This window comes from Gallinula chloropus (genome assembly GCF_964237585.1).
Source record: "Gallinula chloropus genome assembly, chromosome: 22".
NCBI classification, from domain to species: Eukaryota; Metazoa; Chordata; class Aves; order Gruiformes; family Rallidae; genus Gallinula; species Gallinula chloropus.
Window position 1 is genome coordinate 3,797,202 of NC_140107.1, and position 20,168 is coordinate 3,817,369.

Here is a 20,168-nt window from a genome sequence, read left to right on the forward strand (position 1 = left end):
GCGAGTCCAGAGAAGGGCAACCAGGCTGGGGAAGGGGCTGGAGGGCAAATCCTCTGAGGAGCAGCTGAGGGAGCTGGGGGTGTTGAGCCTGGAGAAGAGGAGGCTGAGGGGAGACCTTCTCCCCATCTCCCCTGCCCTGCCAGGAGGGTGCAGAGAGGTGGGCGATGGTCTCTTCAGCCAGGGGACAGGAGATGGGACAAGGGGCAATGGGCTCAAGCTGTGCCAGGGCAGGGGCAGAGCAGATGGGAGGGAAAAGTTCTTCCCTGGCAGAGTTGTGGGGCTGTGGCACAGGCTGCCCAGGGAGGGGCTGAGTCCCCATCCTTGGGTGTGTTTAACAGAGGGGAGATGAGGTGCTCAGGGATGTGGGTCAGCACAGGACAGGAATGGTTGGGCTTAAAGGTCTTTTCCAACCTTGTGATTCTGGGAAAGGAACACCCGCTGCCAAAGCCCCATCAGCCTCTGGCCAGGATCTCACACTGGAGCAGGGCGGCTCTTAACAGGTGTTTCTGCAGCATCTTCCCTGTGAAGGTCAATGACAGGAGAAAGGAAGGCAGCAATTACTGCAACCAGTGCTCAGCACGCTGGGGGGGTGGTCTCACTGACAACTTCCAGAGGATTAAACCAGACTAAATGATGGATAGATCCTATGAATAACCCAGCAACTCCCTTTTAAGCATGGCAAGGAGGTAAGAGCCTTCACTGTTGCACAGAGCTTTGACATCCAGCAGACTCTGCCCCTGCCTCAGGCACTGCACAAAGCAGCAGGCCCCACACTGGGAGGGCTACTTGACCCAGTGCTGTTCTGGGCCATCAGATGCATTTGTCTGTGATAAGCTAGTGCATGTCCATACACTGCAGGGGGTTCAGCTAGTTTTGTTCTTAAGAACCATATACCACAGAAGAAAAGCTGGAAGGAACAGTGCTGCTGCTGATGGAAAGTCTTCTGGCCTGCTTATAGGGGGAACTACAACCATACCCCTGCCAGTGGATAAACCACAAGAGAAAGCTCAGAAGCTTTTAAAAGTGTTTATTGGTGGTTATTTGATGGAATGATGGCGCAATAGTGCAAACCACTGTGCAATTGGGAGAACACCCTCCCTTCCCAGCTTTCACATTTACTTTATTATACAGGAGACATGGAATAAGGATTAAATACAAAATGGGTCAGTATGCTGCATTTACCACACTCCATTGGGCTTTGAACAGATTACTGTTCTCTCAGTGCACATCAGTTCAGAGCTACATGAAAGCAGGAGTGTCTGCTACGTTGTGCCCAGCCCTACTAGCAGGGCAGCTGGAACCAACAATCCTCATTTGCACACACAGCCCCAGTTTGAACAATCTAGCACTTCACTCAGCCAGTTTCTGCAATTTCTGTCACATGGGAATGGAAAACACCAGATGTCCACAAGCCACACAGTATTTACTAGTACATTTCAGAAGTACTTCTTCAGAAGCAAGACATCATGTAATCCTCATCTATCTGGCTTAGCTTGGAATCTTAGGTGCCCACTTGCACATCTTGGAGTGTTTTTCTTCCTGGAAGCTTCTAAAAACAATTAGGAGTGAACAGCTACACTTTGCATTTCTAGTGCTTGACAGCACTGGAAGAGATTTGTCCAATAATAAACCATCAACAAGTTTCTCTAAGGAAGTTGCACTGTTAGATTACAAGTCAAAAAACAGCCTGTCCTCAAATGATGCATTTTGGAAAGAGACCAAACAACCCCAACCATGCTCAACCCCCCCAAAATCAGTTACAAGTCTCAAGGCTAAACTGACCAGCATGCAGTGGTTCCAACTATCATCCACACATACTGCTCCTTGCCTTTCAAATCTGTAACATCTTCAAGAGAATCTAGAACCACAGCTGCTTGGAGACTAATAAAACCATGGGGCAGATACTGGAGACTTTAGAAACTGCTGGATTTAAGGTAATGTGAATCAGTGTTGTGCCCTCTTTGAATGTCATTCTTATTCCAGTCCAACAAAATTGCCTATACATATAAAATGTTAAAATTGTGCCACTTGTCAAAAAAACAAGACATCTCCAATTATTGATCACACTTCAGCATACAGTTGGGACAGGGAATGATACATTACAGAAAGCAAAACCACAAGATTTTAGTTACATAAAACAATATAATTTGTATATAAACTGATAAATACTGTCTCCATGGTTCACTAATTCCAAATACTAGTTATCTGCACGTTAGTTGCTAATATCTATTACTAGAAGTAGTTCCAGCTTGTGCTCTCTCAGGGTGGTCAATTCATTTCTGAGACTAGTCAGCCTGTTCGCTCTGAAGGAAAAGATCTCAGCAGTGAGACCAGGTTCCATGGGAAGATTTCATTTTGATGTCTGCCAGATAAGGAATCCTATGATTATGGAAGCCACAGCAAGACCAAGAATCAGGATACAGATCTTCTTACGGGATTTTTTCTAATAAAAGAAGGGGAAAAAAAAGCCACTGACACCATGAACAGATGACAAGAGGAAAAAGCAAGTCCACCACTTAACATCACTGACTCTGGTGACCTAGAGCACTTGGTACTCATGCTTAATTAAGGGAAGTAAAAACGTTCAGACTACACTGCTGACAGTTCTTGAAACCCTCTTCCTGTAGGATCAGGCAGTTTAAGAGCACAGGTGCCTAAGGGGTGCAGTGAAATCAAAACATGACCAGTTCTGCTTCTCAAAGGAAACACAAGCTTTACTTCATGTTGGCTACAAAGAGGAAAACCTACCACCACCTACCATGTGCTTTTTGTCCTAATGGCTAACACCATGGCTTCAAAGGAAAGCCAAACATCTCTAGCTATTTAGGTTTTATGGTAAGACTATACACCCTCTGACATAGGAGGCTAATGTCAAGACTGTACTTTTGACTCAAGTGCTTGATCTATTCCTTGCAGCACAATTCTGAGTGAGTGCCAGGTTGCACAAGCTGTTTTTACTAACTTGTTTTTTAATAACTTGTTTGGTGTGCTGCAGTTGTCAGTATGTGTCTTGTTATGCCTGTCCCCTTGTTGCTCAGCTCTACACTGACAATACCACAGGCATGTGGGATTTACCTGATAATAGGCAGCTCTCTGTAGCTGCTCACTGGCTCTTTCCACATGGACTTCTGCACTTTCCACATTTGCTTCTATGCTATCTATGGAAAAAATAAAAGATCTCATTGTAAAATATTCCAAAGCATCTCTGTTTAAAAAAATAATCAGAAATAGAATGTGTTTTATAAAGAATCCTGGAAAAGTTAATCTATGTAGGCAAAACACAAACTTGAACTAAGCAGAAGCTTCCTATTATCCAAACACACTTACCAATCATATCTCCTTGGTCATGAATCATCATGGCTAAATCCTTAAATATCTGATTGACATCCAAAATGTCTGCCTGAAGACAACAGTTGAACAAGTTATAACAAACATTGGTTACACCTTTTCTAATCCTTGTTCTCAGTGTCTCTTCTGACTATTGCTCAGTGTCAGAACAAATGCCATCATTCACTGACTGAGGTGACATGCTGTCTATGGAACTTGGGGTTAACACAGGAGCTGACAGCATTCCTGCTACTGAATATTTGTTTCATTACACTAGCAATTAGCACAGACTCAAGATGAACTCTGTAACACGAGCTGCTCCTACCATCTCTGCAGTACCACCAGTCAACACCGAAAGAAAATGTACCTAGTCTCCTTCAACAGGAGCAGGGAGATTGATCTTGGCATCAATCCTTTCTACAAGGAACTCTGCTCTCCACCTTCAGCCCATCCCCTTAGTTAGCACTGCACGACTTCTTTGGTTTATCTCCCAATACTGTTAACTGGGCAGGATCTACTGGTCACCTCTAATTGCCTGATTGCTGTTTCTCTTTCTTTAATGAGTTCAAGGTCCTGTTCAGTTATTGCCACATCTTCTTCCTGAGACTGCATTTGATTCCAATCTTCACCACTGGAAAGAGATGGAAAGAAAGTACAACACTTTTGCTGAGTGCAGGTACTTCCACACTCCTTTTGTAGCACAGTGCCAGTGAGTTAAAGGTGAAGGTTCCTCCAGAACAACCCTGGTTCCTGGCCCTGCAGCTGCATACAGAGCCAGGGCTGACTCCAAGCAACAGTTACAAATTGGAACAACTGGGAAAAAAAGAGACAGATCAGGAAAAGTGAAGAAACTATAAAGCAGTTACACACATAGTACACTGTTCTAGGATGTGACAGTCATCTATAGCATCATAGAAGAAACCTTATTTCAGTTCTGTTTTGGTTCTGGGTTTGTATGTTGTTTGGGTTTGGTGTTTTCTGTGTGTGGTGGGGGTTTTTTTGTTGCTGTTTAAGGTACCTGTACCTACCTTCCCTTTCACTGTCCCCAAAAAAGGGAGAAATCAGGGTGCAAGTTTTGATAGAAAGTAGCCTGCAAGCACAACATTATCAGAACACCACCTGACAAGCACCTGGACTTTAAGATTCTCACTTGCTATCAGGCATTTAGCAATGAAGCATTTTGGTAGTTTAAATTCATTAGGCTGGTAGAGAACATCAAAGTAATGATACACCAAAAGAGGCACTAAAAACAGTAACTGTATCCCAGTCTACCCTCTCCTGATGAGCTGGTACTGCTGGTACTGCTGCACAATGGTAGTGAAGGCAGTACTTACAATACAAGGCTATCCAGAGTTAAAGGCTTTATACAGATAGGACAAACAGATTTCATCCCAGTTCTCAAACATACAGTAGCAACTGACACAGTAACCACAGGTATTTCTGGAATGTCCCAATTTCTCTTTATACACAAGATGTTACAAACCTATTTACTGTGCAGGCACACTGTCGCTGCAGAGCTGGCACAGCTGTGTGACCAGTGACAGCAACGCTGTCTGCCTGCACACACTCAAGGGTTAATTTGCCAGCATGAGGCCCCAGCTGGAGTCCTGTGGCCAGAGCTGGGGCCCAGTACAAGAAAGATGTGGGACTGGTGGAGAGGGGTCAGAGGAGCCACAGAGGTGATCAGAGGGTGGAGCAGCTCCCCTATGGAGAGAGGCTGAGGGAGCTGAGCTGGGTCAGCCTGGAGAAGAGAAGGCTGTGGGGGGACCTCATTGCAGCCTTCCCGTCCCTGAAGGGAGCAGAGGAACAGGAGGGGAATCAGCTTGTTAAAGGGTGGATAATGGCAGGACAAGGGGGATGGAGTGAAGCTGAAGGAGGGAAGGGTGAGATGAGATATTGGGGGAAAGTTCTTTCTGGAGAGAGTGGTGAGGGGCTGGAACAGGCTGCCCAGAGCAGGGGTGGGTGCCCCATCCCTGGGGGTGTTCAAGGCCAGGTTGGCTGGGGCCCTGGGCAACCTTGTGTAGCTCCAGGCCTGGAGGTTGGTGTCCCTGCCTGTGGCCGGGGGTTGGAGCTCTGTGATCCTTGGGGTCCCTTCCAACCCACACCAGGCTGGGATTCTGTGTAGCAGCCAGGACTGTGTAACTTTAGGCAGCCTCATCCACTACTCTACAGCTGTAACCAAACTGGGCTGCTAGAGAACACCAAACACATGAAATCAATACACAGCTCTGCATATAGTCACAGTGAGGGAAACCCTGCCTGGTAATTTTGTGTTGACAGTCTGAAAAGCTGGAGCTCTAGCTGGCCCACACTAGGTACTCTGCTGCTCCCCTCAGGGCAGTAATCACACAATCTACATTTAAGGAGGATAAAACACTTTTGGATGCAGTTTGGTTTTACACTGTACATTACATATACTGTAATAATTGCATTTCAGATCTTTTTGACTGGCATTCACCTAGCAAAGCAGAGCCCAAGTTACAATGACATATCTTACCACAAAAATCTTTAGTTATACTTCTACCTATGTATAACATCAATGAGAAGCTGTTACCTATCAAATGAAACAAGCTGTTCTTCTCTGAACCGCTCATCAGCCTGGAAGAGATAAAGCAGTTATTAGTCTTGCAAACTACCAGGAGCACTCACAAAATCAACAGGAGAATCTTGGAGACAGAGGCATATACTGTCCAGAGAGTTCTTTGAGAACGCCACTATCACTTCAACTTTTAGATTTAACTCAGATTAGTTAAGATTAGATTCATCTTTAGATTAATTTTTTTACATTCAGATTGTCTCTAAATCAGAGGCAACTGAGCAAGCAAAAGCAGCTTAGTCTCTTTACTCATAGCAGCTGCTATTGTTTGTCACTTCCTTTTTCAGTATGTAGCAAATTTAGAGCATGATCCAAGAGATAAATATGTTTCCTTGCAGAAATTAAGAAAGCATACTTAACACAAAGCCCCAAGGCAAGGGGAAAAACATGCTTTCACCAGCCTTTTTGTTATGAATTCTTAGTAGCTACAGGTGTTTGCCAGAACATAAGGTTTGAATGTACACTGGAGATACTAACAGAACAGAAGCTACAAGAAAATAAAGCAGCAGCATGAGATTTAAGATTTAATTTAAGGTGCAGTAAGTTTCCCACTGGCCTCAAACTCTACAGTCTAGGGCTGATGTCATGCAAAGGGCAGCCTGCAATAGTTTGCTATTAACTTTATTTTGATTTCTGATCTCATCCTTCACCTGATGATCTCTTGAGGTCCCTTCCAACCCCTACAATTCTGTGATTCACAACATCTGCAACTACCAGGACTCCTTCCCTCTGCCAACACTGACACGTGTGCTTGTGTACTTCTGGAATGACAGAACTAAGGCACTGAGGCCTCACCTGCCCTCAGTAATGTGTCAGTAGTCAGCTATGAAGTTGGTGGGCAGGTATAAAATGCCTCAGAAGAGCTGTAGTTCACTTAACACCAAAGTCTGGTACTTACAGAGAGACGGGAGCCAGCCCTTGCCCTCGCTACAGTCTCCTTTTCCTTCTCTGACACTCGCCTCTGGACCGCCTGGAAGTTATTTAAGGCCGCGGAGAAGTCGTTCATTAAACGCTCCTTCTGAAGCCTCTGCTGGCGCTGAAGAGTGGAAACAAAACCAAAACCAAGCCTTCAGGTATTCCTGCTGGTGCTAATGGAGCTGTCAGACTCCAGAAAACCATAATAAACAGCAACAAACACAGGCATTCAAGGCATCTTTTGGCTCCAGCACTCCGGGGCGCTGCAGAGGCCAAGCAGCTCACCGGGCTTTAACTCACCATGCTGAACGCTCTGTGCCTTGCCTGTGCCAACAGTTTCACACAATGAGATTCTCTTCTTTTAATCTAGTTTGAAGTCTGAGGTAGAGAGGTCTTCCACACTGTTATTTTTATTTGAAACACATTCCAGTGAGCTCCCTCTTTAATTACATTCTTTGGGGTACCTAAGACACCTCTACCCTCCATTCCTCTACTTAGCCGACCTGGTAGTACCAACCTTCCTCTTGTCCCAAGTAGGAAGATTTAGGAAGCCCCACACTTCCAGAACTAATGACAACACCCATAACCCCAGTTTCATAAGCAGTCTCTCCCAGCCACACCACACTACAAGCCTATGCTTATTTGATCAGGGAATACTCTTAGTCCTGAGAACTATTTCAGTTTATCTTTTCTCCATATACCTGATGGTAATATTCCTTTTCATCCCTGTCTCACAGTATCAGCTTATTTAGCCTCCACAGAACACCTCCTTGGAGTGTTGTGCCATCCCAGTGATGGAAAATTGAAAAAACCTTGTCCCAAAGACGCTCTGGTCACTTCTTAAGAGTCTCAACAGCTGTCTCACACCACAGGCTTTCCAGCATTGTAACCCTTCAATGAGTTTGTATCAATTCAAGGAAATAAATGCTTTCAATTATTTTTTTTCTACAGTAAACCCCCACAGCAGCCTCACAGTACACTGTAGCTTCTGAGACATCTGGAAGCAATGGTCCTTCTGCCAGAGCTTATCCTCAGAAAGCTGATGCAACTCCTGGGGATTTGGACTGCATTGCTCCAACTGGCTTCAACAGTCACTGCTGCACTCAGCAAGAGGCACACAACAGGAGTTTGATCACCAGAGGGTGAAAAGGTTTGGTGAACAGGTAAAGTGTGGCCATGTTTACAACTGGCATATAAACCTTTAAATACAGAATTAGACCAAGGTGACATCTGCTGAGCCACAGATCATGGTATAACAGTATCACCAAAGCAGCTGTACCAAGACCGTGGTAGAGATTTAAAGTAGAGCATGAAATGCCAACAGCAGAGGACCATCCTTTTTCCCCATAGGAAGGGGAAACTCAAGAGACATTTGGCAAGAGCCATGATCATTGCCTCACTGCATTTTGCTTTATTCACATACAAGGTGAGTCAGCTTTCCCCCTCCCCCAGCATATTCATCACGTGCAAGGGGAAGCTTTTTGGTCCATTCCCATTTCATGCTGACACACAGCTCACTCTGAGTTCTTACCCTAAAACACTGTCTTGCATCAAGATGCTTTTCCACAAACATTCAGAAACAGACTTGCATACTCAGCCCTCCCCAGACATTTAGGGCTGCTGGTTCTCATGTAATTTTTATACCTATTTGCCACTGGGAAACATCATTTTTCTCATGTCATCCAAGCAGCCAGCTCGTAGCCAGCTCAGTACATTCCCTACTTCAACAACATTCTCCACTGCAGAAGGCTGCTGTCTCTTCAGCTGTGCCACCTCAAGCTTTGGGAGGTCTAAGCTTGTTTCATGAAACAAGTGGTTTGGAAGCGTGTCCTACCTGTTCAGAGGCAGACAGAGGAAGTGGTAGAGACCCCAACTCCTTTAGATATTCGTTGGTCTCTTTGGCAAGGCAGTTTGCAGAATGCTGTAGCTGTTGTCTGAAAGAAAAGTTCAACAGCAGTTACACAAGCTTCCACCTCAAAGCAGTCTCTGAGCACGTTGGTTACCAAAATAATGGCCAAGGAGTGGGGCTGAGATCACACATCTTTATGGTGGGATTTCTCACCCTGATGGAACAGAGATCTACTTTTAGCTTTTACCATCAACTTGACTCTGGATTATGTTTCAAAAAGAGACTCAAAGAAGTTCTGCCTTCCCTGCTAACTAGTTAAGTCAGTAGTTTAAAAAAAGATATTTTTCTCCAATAGAGAGAAATTCAAGGGAGAGACAGCTTAATTCAAGTGTACTTTTAGGGTAAAATTCCTTGTGGTACCAACTGATAACTAGCTGCTCACCTGACAACCACCAACTCCATTGGCTAAATGTACATTTGGTAAAGGTACAAACACCCAGAGATATTAAATTCTTACATTTTGGTGAAAAATAATGGTCAGAGAGAAGAATGATGCAGCTTCTACTTTTAGGAAATGCAGGGCTTTCCCTGGAGCCCTTATGTTTTCTAACAATGCTGCAATTCAGTGCTATTGTTGCAAAGGATCTAGTGCAGCAGCACCTTCATTACTACCACAATATAGAAACTTACAGTTGAACTTAATGTATAAGACATCATCTTGGGTACCAGAGATGCAGTTTATCAGAGAGAACCTTGGTGTTTCACAGAGAACAGACCCACAAGTGGGTTTTGGGGTTTTTTTGTGGCCATATGCAAAATCCCCAATATTGTAAATCAGGAATCACACTTGGCCTTGTTAAACTTCATCCCACTGGTCTCAGCAATGTGTCTTCTCAGGAAGACACATAATACTACACCAAGAGCCACTTCTTTAGCATCCAATGGCGATGAGATGCTTAAGTGAAAGTCCCCTATTCAGCCCAATAGATACACAAATCAAAGTATTCCTGGACTGAGCATTACTGTAAAGTTTGATCTGCAAAATGTGAGCTGAACAAACCATTTTTGTATTAAACTTGTAAGGCAGCTGACAATTTGCAGACAGCAACTACACTCACCTTAGAGAAGGGCCATTTCTACAATGAAATTAAATGGAAGGACATTTGTTCGGTCATCAGTGATTTGTCCTTTAATATACTGATTAAATACAGATCAAGTATGAAAGAGAACCTCTACAAACATCAGCTTATTTGATACTTACAAGTTCTCCTGAAGCTTGCTGGAATCCTGCTTCGTTCCCAGCTGGCTCATCAAATTTTTTATTTGAGCAGCTGAAGATAAAGAGATCACACAAAGAGTTAGCAAGACAAATTCTAGGGTCTTATTCCTTGTTAAATGCATTCTTCTGGCTTTCCCCCAAAGATATATCTTAATGTTTGACTTACCTCAAGCTGGTAAGACACTTATTTTTTGCTTTAAATACGAAGTGTATTTCAAATACTTTGAATTTCCCTTTTGAGGGGAAACAACTTTTAAAAAGGGTAGACAAAAACAGGACAAGGGGAACAGAGTGAAGCTAAAGGAGGGAAGGTTTAAATTAGGTGTTAGGGGGAAGTTCTTTCCAGAGAGAGTGGTGAGGGGCTGGAACAGGCTGCCCAGAGAGGGGGTGGATGCCCCATCCCTGGGGGTGTTCAAGGCCAGGTTGGATGGGGCCCTGGGCAACCTTGTGTAGCTCCAGGCCTGGAGGTTGGTGTCCCTGCCTGTGGCAGGGGGGTTGGAGCTCTGTGATCCTTGGGGTCCCTTCCAACCCAGACCTGTCTATGATTCAGATATGATCCAGCTCAACAGACTGACTTTCAGATACAAGAATGGTGGCAAGGCATTCTTACCCTGAAGACAAGTCTGTGGAGCTAAAAGCTCATACACACCTTTTCCTCAACTTTTTTAGACAAACAATACAGCTGTTCGTTTCTATCAGCCTTGCTATTTGTACACTTTAGACTATCACTGCTGCAGAACTACTTTACTAAGATGCATTGCCACTTCCACATATTCTGGAGTTATATTATTAGTGCTCTGTTAAAAGAAATGGTAAGAAAAAGCCAAGGGTTGCTATCAGCTAAGAAAAAAACCCTGATTTTTTCTACTCTTGATAGCCCAAAGCTTCTGCAACACAAACACTCTCTCAAGAACAGCAGACAGCAATGGTGCACTTCACTGTTAGCTCCCATGGCTCAGAATCACATTGTAGCAAGAAGAGATACTCTTGCCCTCTTCTCTCCCCATCTCCTATGTTTTTGCACTATTTTCCTTGTGTAAGCACTGGTGATCATGCAGCCACACAATGAATCACATCACACCATTAACCTGCCTGAAAAATGCAAGTACCACCTTCTCTCCCCACTCTCTCTATCTTAGAGGACTATATTTTTGACAGATCAACAAGCTGCTCTGCTTTACTCCACAGATGTGCAGTTTCAGCACTGCTGAAGATGCTGGGTGCACCACTTCACACAGCAGTACAAAGCTTGATTGGCTCAACTCAATCAGGAAATCATATGCTATCCCCTCCAGCATGGAGAGAGGCAGGAGGATCAACTCAGCTGAGGTCCACAGGCAGCTGAACTCATTTGAAATACCCCACGAGCTTAATGAGTTACTTCCCATTCAGTGGTGTCCTACAGGTGTAATTTCTGCCAGTGCCACTGCAGCTGATCAGACACACTGCTGAAGAAACATCACATTCCTGAAACAGCCACTTCTTTTAAGTGATACCCAATAGCTTAAAACTGTGTCAGCTCAACTATGGCTGCAATATAATTTAGTCAGTAATTAGGCAATTAGTGCAGCTTGTGCATCCAACAGAGTGTCCTCACTGAGAATCCCGGACTTCTACTAGCCCAGGCAGTGAGTTGGTGTTGAGAGACTTCTCACACCCTCAGCTGAACTGGCTTCCAGCAAGTAGGACCACACACATTCCACAGCTCTCAGCTGCAGGAAGGCCAGGGAACTCCAGTCAGGTTAATCTGAGGAGTGGCACACAGACTATACTCTGTGTGTGGATACAAGGACTTTACAAATGGCATGAGTGCTACAACATCTGGGTACTCTGATGTTCCATGGAGGAGATTCTTGTCCACACCACACAGGGTGCTCTCTGTGCTGGTCTGTGCCACGTTTCAGCAGGTCTCTCTGCTTTGTTTATGTCAGCCAACACCAACGGACAGGATCTACCCAAAATGAGAGCAAAGTGTCTGGGAGGGCACAGGAAGGGGCTGGAAATGTCCAAATTTTGATTTGTTTTGTTTTTTTGATATATTTTGGGTACACACATCAGCTTGCAGCCTCCAAACCTTTTCAATTTGAGGCTCTGAAGCCTTCCACAGACTGACTGCTTTACCCTTGAGATTACTTAAAACTTTTCAATCTCTGCTCCAGGTGTTCAGTAACATAAGAGTGTTACAAGCAACAGTTCTGCCAGCTCAGCTCACTGGTCTTCTGCACATTTGACAGGAAATCCTAGCTCTATTGAGCTTCCTTAAAGGAGCAAAGAGTCAGCTGTGTGCACTGCTTGCTCACTGTTTTCCTTACACAGAAAGAAAGCAGAAACAAGGACAGGCCTAAGGCTCCAATATTTCTTCTTCTCCTGGGCTTGAATAGAAAGCTTTTATAAAATAAGCAGTAAAGTTAATTGCCAGAATGTTAAGTCAGATTGATTGATAAAAACTGTAAGAATGCTTGTTTCATTGGAGATAGCACAGAGATAGAACAGCTGCTGGTCATGAGACAGTAGAAGCTCATCCTATGAGATCACAGAGTCACAGAGCTGTAGGGGTTGGGAGGGACCTCCAGAGCCCATGGGGTCCAACCCCCTGCCAAAGCAGGGTCCCTAGGACAGGGCACACAGGTCAGTGTCCAGATGGGGCTGGAATCTCTCCAGAGATGGAGACACCACACCCCCTGGGCAGCCTGTCCCAGGGCTCCCTCACCCTCACTGCGTAAAAGTTCTTCCCCATGTTGGTGTGGAACTCCCTGTGCTCCAACTTGCAGCCATTGCCCCTTGTCCTGTCCCCACAGACACTGAAAAGGGGCTGCCCATTTCCCCCTGCATCCCATACTTCAGATATTTATAAACTTTAATAAGGTCCCCCCTTAGTCTTCTTTTCTCCAGGCTGAACAGCCCCAGCTCACTCAGCCTTTCCTCACAGGGGAGATGCTCCAGGCCCTTCATCATCTCTGTCCCTCCTCTGGACTCTCTCCAGGAGATCCCTGTCTGTTTGATCCCAGGGATCCCAGCACTGGACACAACACTCCAGTGGGGCCTGAGCAGGGCAGAGGAGAGGGGGAGGATCCCCTCCTGTGACCTGCTGGCCACACTCCTCCTGATGCCCCCCAGGATCCCATTGTCTCTCTCAGCCCCCAGGGCACACCGCTGGCTCATGGCCACCCTGTCATCTACCAGGACCCCCAGGTCCTTCTCCACAGAGCTCCTCTCCAGCAGGTCACCCCCAGCCTGTCCTGATCCCAGCAGTTATTCCTTCCCAGGTGCAAGAGACAGAGAAGCCAAACTGCTTTGCAGAGGAGGCTCACAGAAGTTCCATGGGAGGGTGAGGGGTTGGAACAGCAACACCACAAAAAGAAGCCAAGAAAAAGGAAAAACCCCAGACAGCTCATGTTATTTGGTGAACTTAGAAGCAACTTAACTAGCAGCCGTGCCTCTACCAAGAGGAAATAAACACGACTGAGCAAAAGCAAACTAGTTTGGAGAAGTCACAGACTTTCAGAGGAACCACCATGTTCAGCTGACCGTGTCCCTGAACACTCGCCTGGGGACTCAGACAGCTAATGCCTTTCTAACAGGGGTGGTATCCTTATAAAGAGGTTGTGTCAAGCGCTTTTTTTGGAAGTGCTGCCCTATAGCAAGCAGGATTTCAGCCACCAACACTGGGATTTCAATTATCAGCTCACAAGACCGATAACGCTCTCTAACGAGAGCCACACGCGGAGGCAACTCCACCACCACTGGCTGGAGAGCAACCTGCTCAGCAAGGGAACGCTCCCCTGGGCAGGGACACCAGCCAACGGCACGTTCCTGCCAGCCCTGAGAAACCCCTGCAAGAGCCCTTCCTCCCCGGCATCAGGCGGGGTGACAGCCCTGGGCTCCCCGCTCCCAGCCGAGCACGAAGGCGCCTCAAGGCGAGCCGGAGGCTGGGCTGTCTCCGGGGGTGACAGGGGGCTTCGGCTCCCCTGGGGACGGGCGCAGCTGGGTCGCAGCGACACAAACACCGCAGGGAGCCGGGTTTGGGCTAGGCCAGCGCAGCAGCCCTGAGGCAGGGGGGCCGGGCTCACGGCCGCGGGTGGGCGAGGCCCGGTGCGAGTCCCAGTGCGAGTCCCGGCCCTCAGCCCGCCCGGCACCGCCCTGGCGAAAGCTCCGCCAGCCCGAGGTGACGGCGGCTCCCGCGGGAGCCCGAGAAGAACCCCCCCGGCCATCCCCGCGCCCCTCACTGGGCGCTGCCGGGTCGGGCCGGGCCTCCCCTTCCCCTTCCCCGGGCCCACTCACTGTACTGCGCGATGCGCTGCACGTTGGCGCTGCATGTTTGGATGATGCCGCCGAAGTCCCGCGGCGGAGGCGGCGCGCTGGGGCGGAAGGGGTCCAGCGGCCCGTACGACATGGCCGGGGCGGGAACGGGACGGGAAGGAGGAGGTAGCGCGGCTCCGCCGGGCCCGGCTGACAGAACCCCCCCGGCCGCTCTCCGCGCATGCGCAGTCGCTTATTGCCGGAGCGCCCGCATATGCGCGGGAGGCGGCTGCCGGAGCCTGCGCGTTCGAGGGGTGGAGAGAGCACGAGGCGCCATGGTAACGGGCCCCGCCCGCTGAGGAGGAGCCGGGTGTGAGGCGGGGCGGGGGCAGCAGCAGCGACCAGGCGGGGCGGGGCGGGGCGGAGAGGGAGAGGGAGAGGGAGAGGGAGAGGGAGAGGGAGAGGGAGAGGGAGAGGGAGAGGGAGAGGGAGAGGGAGAGGGAGAGGGAGAGGGAGAGGGAGAGGGAGAGGGAGAGGGAGAGGGAGAGGAGAGGAGAGGAGAGGAGAGGAGAGGAGAGGAGGAGGAGAGGAGGAGGAGAGGAGAGGAGGAGGAGAGGAGGAGGAGAGGAGGAGGAGAGGAGGAGAGGAGAGGAGAGGAGAGGAGCCAGGGGCTGGAGCACCTCTCCTGCAAAGACAGGCTGAGAGAGACTGGCTGGGTCAGCCTGGGGAAGAGAAGGCTGCAGGGAGACCTCAGAGCCCCTTCCAGTCCCTGAAAGGACCTACAGGAAAGCTGGGCAGGGCTGTTTGTAAGGGCAGGGAGCGATGGGCCGAGGGGCGATGGGTTAAACTAGGGCAGGGTTAGGTGAGACCTGAGGAAGAAGTTCTTCCCTCTGCAGGTGGTGAGACCCTGGCACAGGGTGCCCAGAGAGGTGGGGGAGGCCCCATCCCTGGAGACATCCAAGGTCAGGGTGGATGAAGCTCTGAGCAATCTAATCTAGTTCAAGGTGTCCCTGCTCGCTGCAGGGGTGGGACTGGATGGGCTCTGAAGGTCCCTTCCAGCCTAACACAGCCTGTGATTCTGTCCTGTGCCCCACAGCTGCACAGTGGGGTACTGGGGCTGGCGTGCCTGTGCCTCCTTGTACATGGTTCCATTCCTGAGCAGTACTGCTGCCAGGGGAAGCTGTGTGCCCGGTGCCCTGCCAGGGCTCACCGTAGTGCTTTGGATGAGCTGCATCAGGAACTTACTGCTTTGCTCAGGTGTTGGGGTTTCTGGCCTCCTCTGACCTCTCTCCACCAGTCCCACATCTTTCTTGTCCTGGGGCCCCAGCTCTGGCCACAGGACTCCAGCTGGGGCCTCAGGAGGGCAGAGCAGAGAGGGACAATCCCCTCCCTGTCCCTGCTGCCACCCCTCTGCTGATGGAGCCCAGGATCCCATCGCCCTTCCCAGCTGCCAGAGCCACTGCTGCTCAGGGGAAGTTTCTCATCCACCAGAACCCCCAGGTCCTTCTCAGCAGGGCTGCTCTCCAGGGGCTCCTCTCCCAGTCTGTTTATCTGTCTGGGATTCCTCTGGCCCAAGTGCAAGACATCCATAACCCTGCTCCCTATTTAACACAGTTTATTAAATGGAAGTTTATAAGTTTAATAAATGTTAGATTATAAGAACAAGTATTTTGTCGCTGTACACCCCATTGGTGAGGCTGCACCTCGAGTGCTGGGTCCAGTTCTGGGCTCCTCACCATCAGAAGGACATTGAGATCCCGGAGAGAGGTACTGGGCAACCTGCTCTAGCTGACCCTGCGTGCACACAGGGACTGGACTAGAGGGCCTGAGAGGTCCCTTCTAACCTCCGCAATTCTGGGGATGCCACATACAGCTGCTTTCTCCTTTCTTCTTCCTTGGGGAAAGACAGACCAGCCTGGCTGAACAGGGAGCTGGAGCAGCAGCTCTGGGAGAAAAGGAGGACTGATGGCCTTTGGGAGAAAGGGCAGGCCACTCACAAGGATAACAAGAAAGCACTAAGGCCACGCAGGGAAAGAACTAGAAGGGTGAAAGTACAACTAGAACTTCACCTGGCCTCTGTGGTTAGGGACAACAAAAAGGGTTTCTATAAATACATTAGTAATAGAAAGAGGACTAAGGCTGTTTTAGCTTTGGGTGGCAGGGTTCTGGTGGAGCAGGGGGAAGGGAAAGGGAAAGGGAAAGGGAAAGGGAAAGGGAAAGGGAAAGGGAAAGGGGAAGGGAAAGGGAAAGGGGGAGGGAAAGGGGAAGGGAAAGGGGGAGGGAAAGGGGAAGGGAAGGCTGCTCCTTTCTTCTCATCTTTGACCTCTTCTTTCTTCTTCTCCCCATCTTCTACCTTCTTGTGCTTCTTCCCATCTTCTACCTTGTCTTTTGTCTTCTCATCTTCTGCCTCTTCTTCTCAGCTCCTACCTTCTTGTTCTTCTCATCTACTTTGTCTTTCTTCCCATCTTCTGCCTTCTCTTTCTTCTTCTCATCTCAGCAGGGGGAAGGCTCGTGGGAGGAGCGGCAGCCACCGCTTGGCCGACGGGCCGGCCGCTGTCGAAGGTGCCGGTGGGGTCGGCGGGCGGGCGGTGGAGGCAGCCGGGGGCAGCCGGAGCCGCCTTCGCGCCGCTCTCGCCGTTCGCCATCCGCCTCCGGCCGGTTCCGGCCGCTGAGGGAGCAGCGGCCGCGCTGCCGCCGCGGGGCCCGTCGGGCGAGTAGCGGCCGAGGCCAACGACCGCCGCGAGGGGGCGCTGTGCCGCCAGGAGCGAGCGCGGGGCTCGGGGCTTTCCCAGCCCGGAGATCAGCGCTGAGGGGCCTGTGGGCCTGTGTCACCCCGCGGGCCGCCCGGCCGCCGCGCTCCGTCGTGCTGAATGTCCGGCAGCAGCTGCCGCACCGAAGGGGCTGGGGCTGAAAGACACACCTGGGCTGCTCAATGTCCGGCAGGAGCTAAAACATGTTCCTGAACTGGCACCTCCCCACGGAGCCTGCAAGATGTGCCCCTGAGCCTGGGGCTCAGGGCTTTCCCAGCCCAGGGAACAGTCCTCAGAGCATTTCTTGTCTCAACCAGCATTCAGATTCAACCATTCCAAACGTCCAGCAGCGGCTCCTAAACCAAACGTGCAGGGCATGAAAGACATACCTGGCCTGGAACTTCCCATTTGGCCAAAGGAAAGTCATCTGACCCTGGGGCTCCGGCCTTTCCTAACCCAGGGAATGGTCCTAACAGCGCCCTGAGTCATTTTCTGACTCTGACAGGGTTCACGTTTAATCATGCTCAGTGTCCAGCAATAGCTCCCAAACCAAAGGTGCGAGAACTGAACCATGATCCTGGCCTGAAACTTCCCCATGTAGCCCACAAGAAGCCCCCCTGACCCTGGGGCTCAGGGCTTTCCTTGCCCCAGGAACAGTCTTAAAACTACCCTATGTAATCTTACTGCTCTAGCATAACTCACATCCAGCAGGAGCTCCCAAACCAAAGGTTCAAGGACTGAAAGAAATACCTGGCCTGAAACCTCCCCATGTAAAACACAAGCAGCCCCTCTGACCCTGGGACTCAGGGTTTTCTGAGCCCTGGGAACAGTCCTAACAACGACCTATGCCACAGAACCTGTGGCAGCTTCTTTGATACCAGTTATACTCTTCTCAACACTACTTCTAGCTGTCTAAGGATAGGTAAGATAAAATGAATGCAGAGGTTTTACTTAGGTAAGGAAACTGAAGCAGAGAGTCACAGCCTCTGCCACACCGTGTGTTTGTTCCAGCCTTTCTGACTGTGTCATGTGTGTCACATAGATCAGTCATGGTGGGGGGAAGCTTATCAAAGGGCTGACCTCATCAAAACATGCCCCTCGGAGCCCCAAGATGCCAGCACAGTGACTATGAGAGCTAACACGTGTGCATGTGACAGTGAGATAAGCCTTGGCTGATGTCACATCCAGCGGACACATTCGGCCAGAGGATCCCTGTGTGCCCGGAGCTGAAGAAAGCAATGCCTGCTCTAGAACACAAACTCCAACAGAAAGGAGTGTTATTCCCGACTTGGATGACACCACAGCAGGAGATCACACACAGGCAGGATTCACTACCCAAAGAGATGGTGGAAAACACGACAGAAAGGTCCCAAGAGCTGTGTCTGAGGTCCCACTGCCAGGCTGGGTCACCTGCAGCACCTGGCCCCTCTCAGCTCTACCAGCACCATCTCTCCTTGACTCTCACTACTCCCCTGCTGCACTACTTGTGCTCAAAATGAGTACCTGTGTCTGATGGGATGACCAGAGGTACCCCAGACTGACCTAGTGTCTCATTTAATAATACTTTAGGTATTCCTCTGGCTTTGTTTGTTCTACAAGGAAAAGCCTCTGGCCAGCTGGAAAAGGTTTTGCCAAGGACCAACTGGTGTCTTTACCCCCTTTTTCTTGGGAGCTCAGAGAATTCCACTGGCCAGATATGTTTCCTTTTCCAATATTCCCTAATTGCACCTGGTTACCTGTGTTGGGGGGATTTTTCAAACGTCTTCCACATTACCCAATATAGAGATTTTCACCTATTAATTTTTGATTTCAAATTTATCCAGGGAGTCCGCTCCCCGTGTGTCCTATTGTGTTCTTCTTTGACAAGCCTCTTTACTTCTTTATCAGCCCTAAAGTATGCAATATTCTCCTGCTCCTTCAAAACTCCTGTGTCCATCACCTGAAATGAAGGTCAGAATCTCTTGCACTCTCTGTGCTGCCTGTTCAGCCTCGTCATCGGCCAGTCTGCCCCGTTTTCTGGTCAGCGTTACCCTCCAGGTGTCCTCGGCGGTGCAGAACGGTGATCTTGGCTGGCAGTTGAGCTGCTTCTAATAAGCTGCTGCTCGTAGGCACCCTGGCCATCCTTTGCTTCTTTCATCAAGCTGTTTAGAAAAATAGGCCACAGCTCTTTTGTAGGGCCCTGGCTGCTGAGCCAGGACTCCCAGAGACAGGCCTTGCTTTTCAGGGGAAAAGAGCCAGAAAGCTTTAGTGCCATCAGGTAGGCCCGAAGCCGGGGCCTTCGTTAGCTGCTTCTGAAGTGTTTCACATGCAGTCTGAGCTTCTTGAGACCAAGGAAATTGAATAGAATTGTTTCTCCAAAGTTCATAAAAAGGTTCTACTATTATTCCATAAGTACAAGTTCATAATCAACACCAGCCTGTGCTTCGCAGAAGGGTTCTGAGTTCTCTTACCAGCTGAGGGGTGTGGGGGGTGATGTCTGCAGATGGCTTCTTTTTGTTCCTTTCTCAATTCTCCTTGTCCTCCCGACAGTTCGTAGGTGTAAGGGATAAAAAGAGAGTTTCTTCTTGCTGCCGCTCAGCTCCCTCCATTGCCAGTTTGTTGGTTTTCCTCCTGTGGTCTGTGTTGTGGGCTTCTGCTTTGGAATGACTCCGCCATTCCTGCCGTAACAAGAATGTGACTGAATTTTGCCATCATTGAATAAAATGTACTTGAGCAGCTGTATTGGATTCAGCAGGTGGGAACAAGTTGTGAAGCAGGCTATCTGTTGCACTTGGTCTCCTGCAGCTAACAAGGTGGTTCTTCCACCTTCTCTTTCTGCCTGCCTTACGCACTAAATGCCTACCTATGGAAGCATGTCTGTGATGTAGCTAACCTTCTGAGTGCCTCTCAGGCGGCAGTGAACTTAGCTGCTCCTTCCCTTCCTGCTTACTGCGGTTGTCATCGAGGTGCCCCTGGTGCATTCAGCAAAAAAGGCACCGCTGCCGGCTCCTGAGAGGCCAGTCCCAGAGATAGAGCCCATATTGCCGGGTCATCTCGCTTGCTTTCTCCTCTCTTTGTGTGGTTTGAATCAGAGGAATTGTTCCTAGACTGTGTTGAACCTGAGCTACGGTCCTCTTCTTTCCTTTGCTAACTCCTTAACCAGAGACCTGGGCCCCTGTGCTTAGGAAGGCAGAAATCTCTTCTGCCCTTCCAACAACATGGACTGCAGATGGC

General features: G+C 49.1%; 1 protein-coding gene across 1 annotated transcript; it reads right to left on the minus strand.

Moving 5' to 3' along the window:
• Positions 1–1,038: 1,038 nt before the first annotated feature.
• STX12 (syntaxin 12) lies at positions 1,039–14,416 on the minus strand. The gene is made up of 9 exons (XM_084274256.1): positions 14,248–14,416; positions 9,949–10,018; positions 8,673–8,772; positions 6,822–6,959; positions 5,882–5,925; positions 3,853–3,958; positions 3,328–3,400; positions 3,076–3,158; positions 1,039–2,443 (listed from the first exon to the last, which is right to left on the minus strand). Exons 1-9 carry the CDS (start codon positions 14,357–14,359, stop codon positions 2,351–2,353), a joined length of 819 nt encoding a protein of 272 aa, XP_084130382.1. The 5' UTR covers positions 14,360–14,416; the 3' UTR covers positions 1,039–2,350.
• Between the last annotated feature and the right edge of the window lie 5,752 nt (positions 14,417–20,168).

Excerpts from the sequence above, each read along its gene's own strand:
- STX12 (XM_084274256.1), bottom strand. The coding sequence starts at position 14,359 with ATGTCGTACGGGCCGCTGGACCCCTTCCGCCCCAGCGCGCCGCCTCCG. Across the intron at positions 10,019-14,247 it reads GCAGCGCATCGCGCAGTACA|CTGCTCAAATAAAAAATTTG; the intron begins GTGAGTGGGCCC and ends CTTTATCTTCAG. Across the intron at positions 3,159-3,327 it reads TGACCAAGGAGATATGATTG|ATAGCATAGAAGCAAATGTG; the intron begins GTAAGTGTGTTT and ends TTTTTTCCATAG.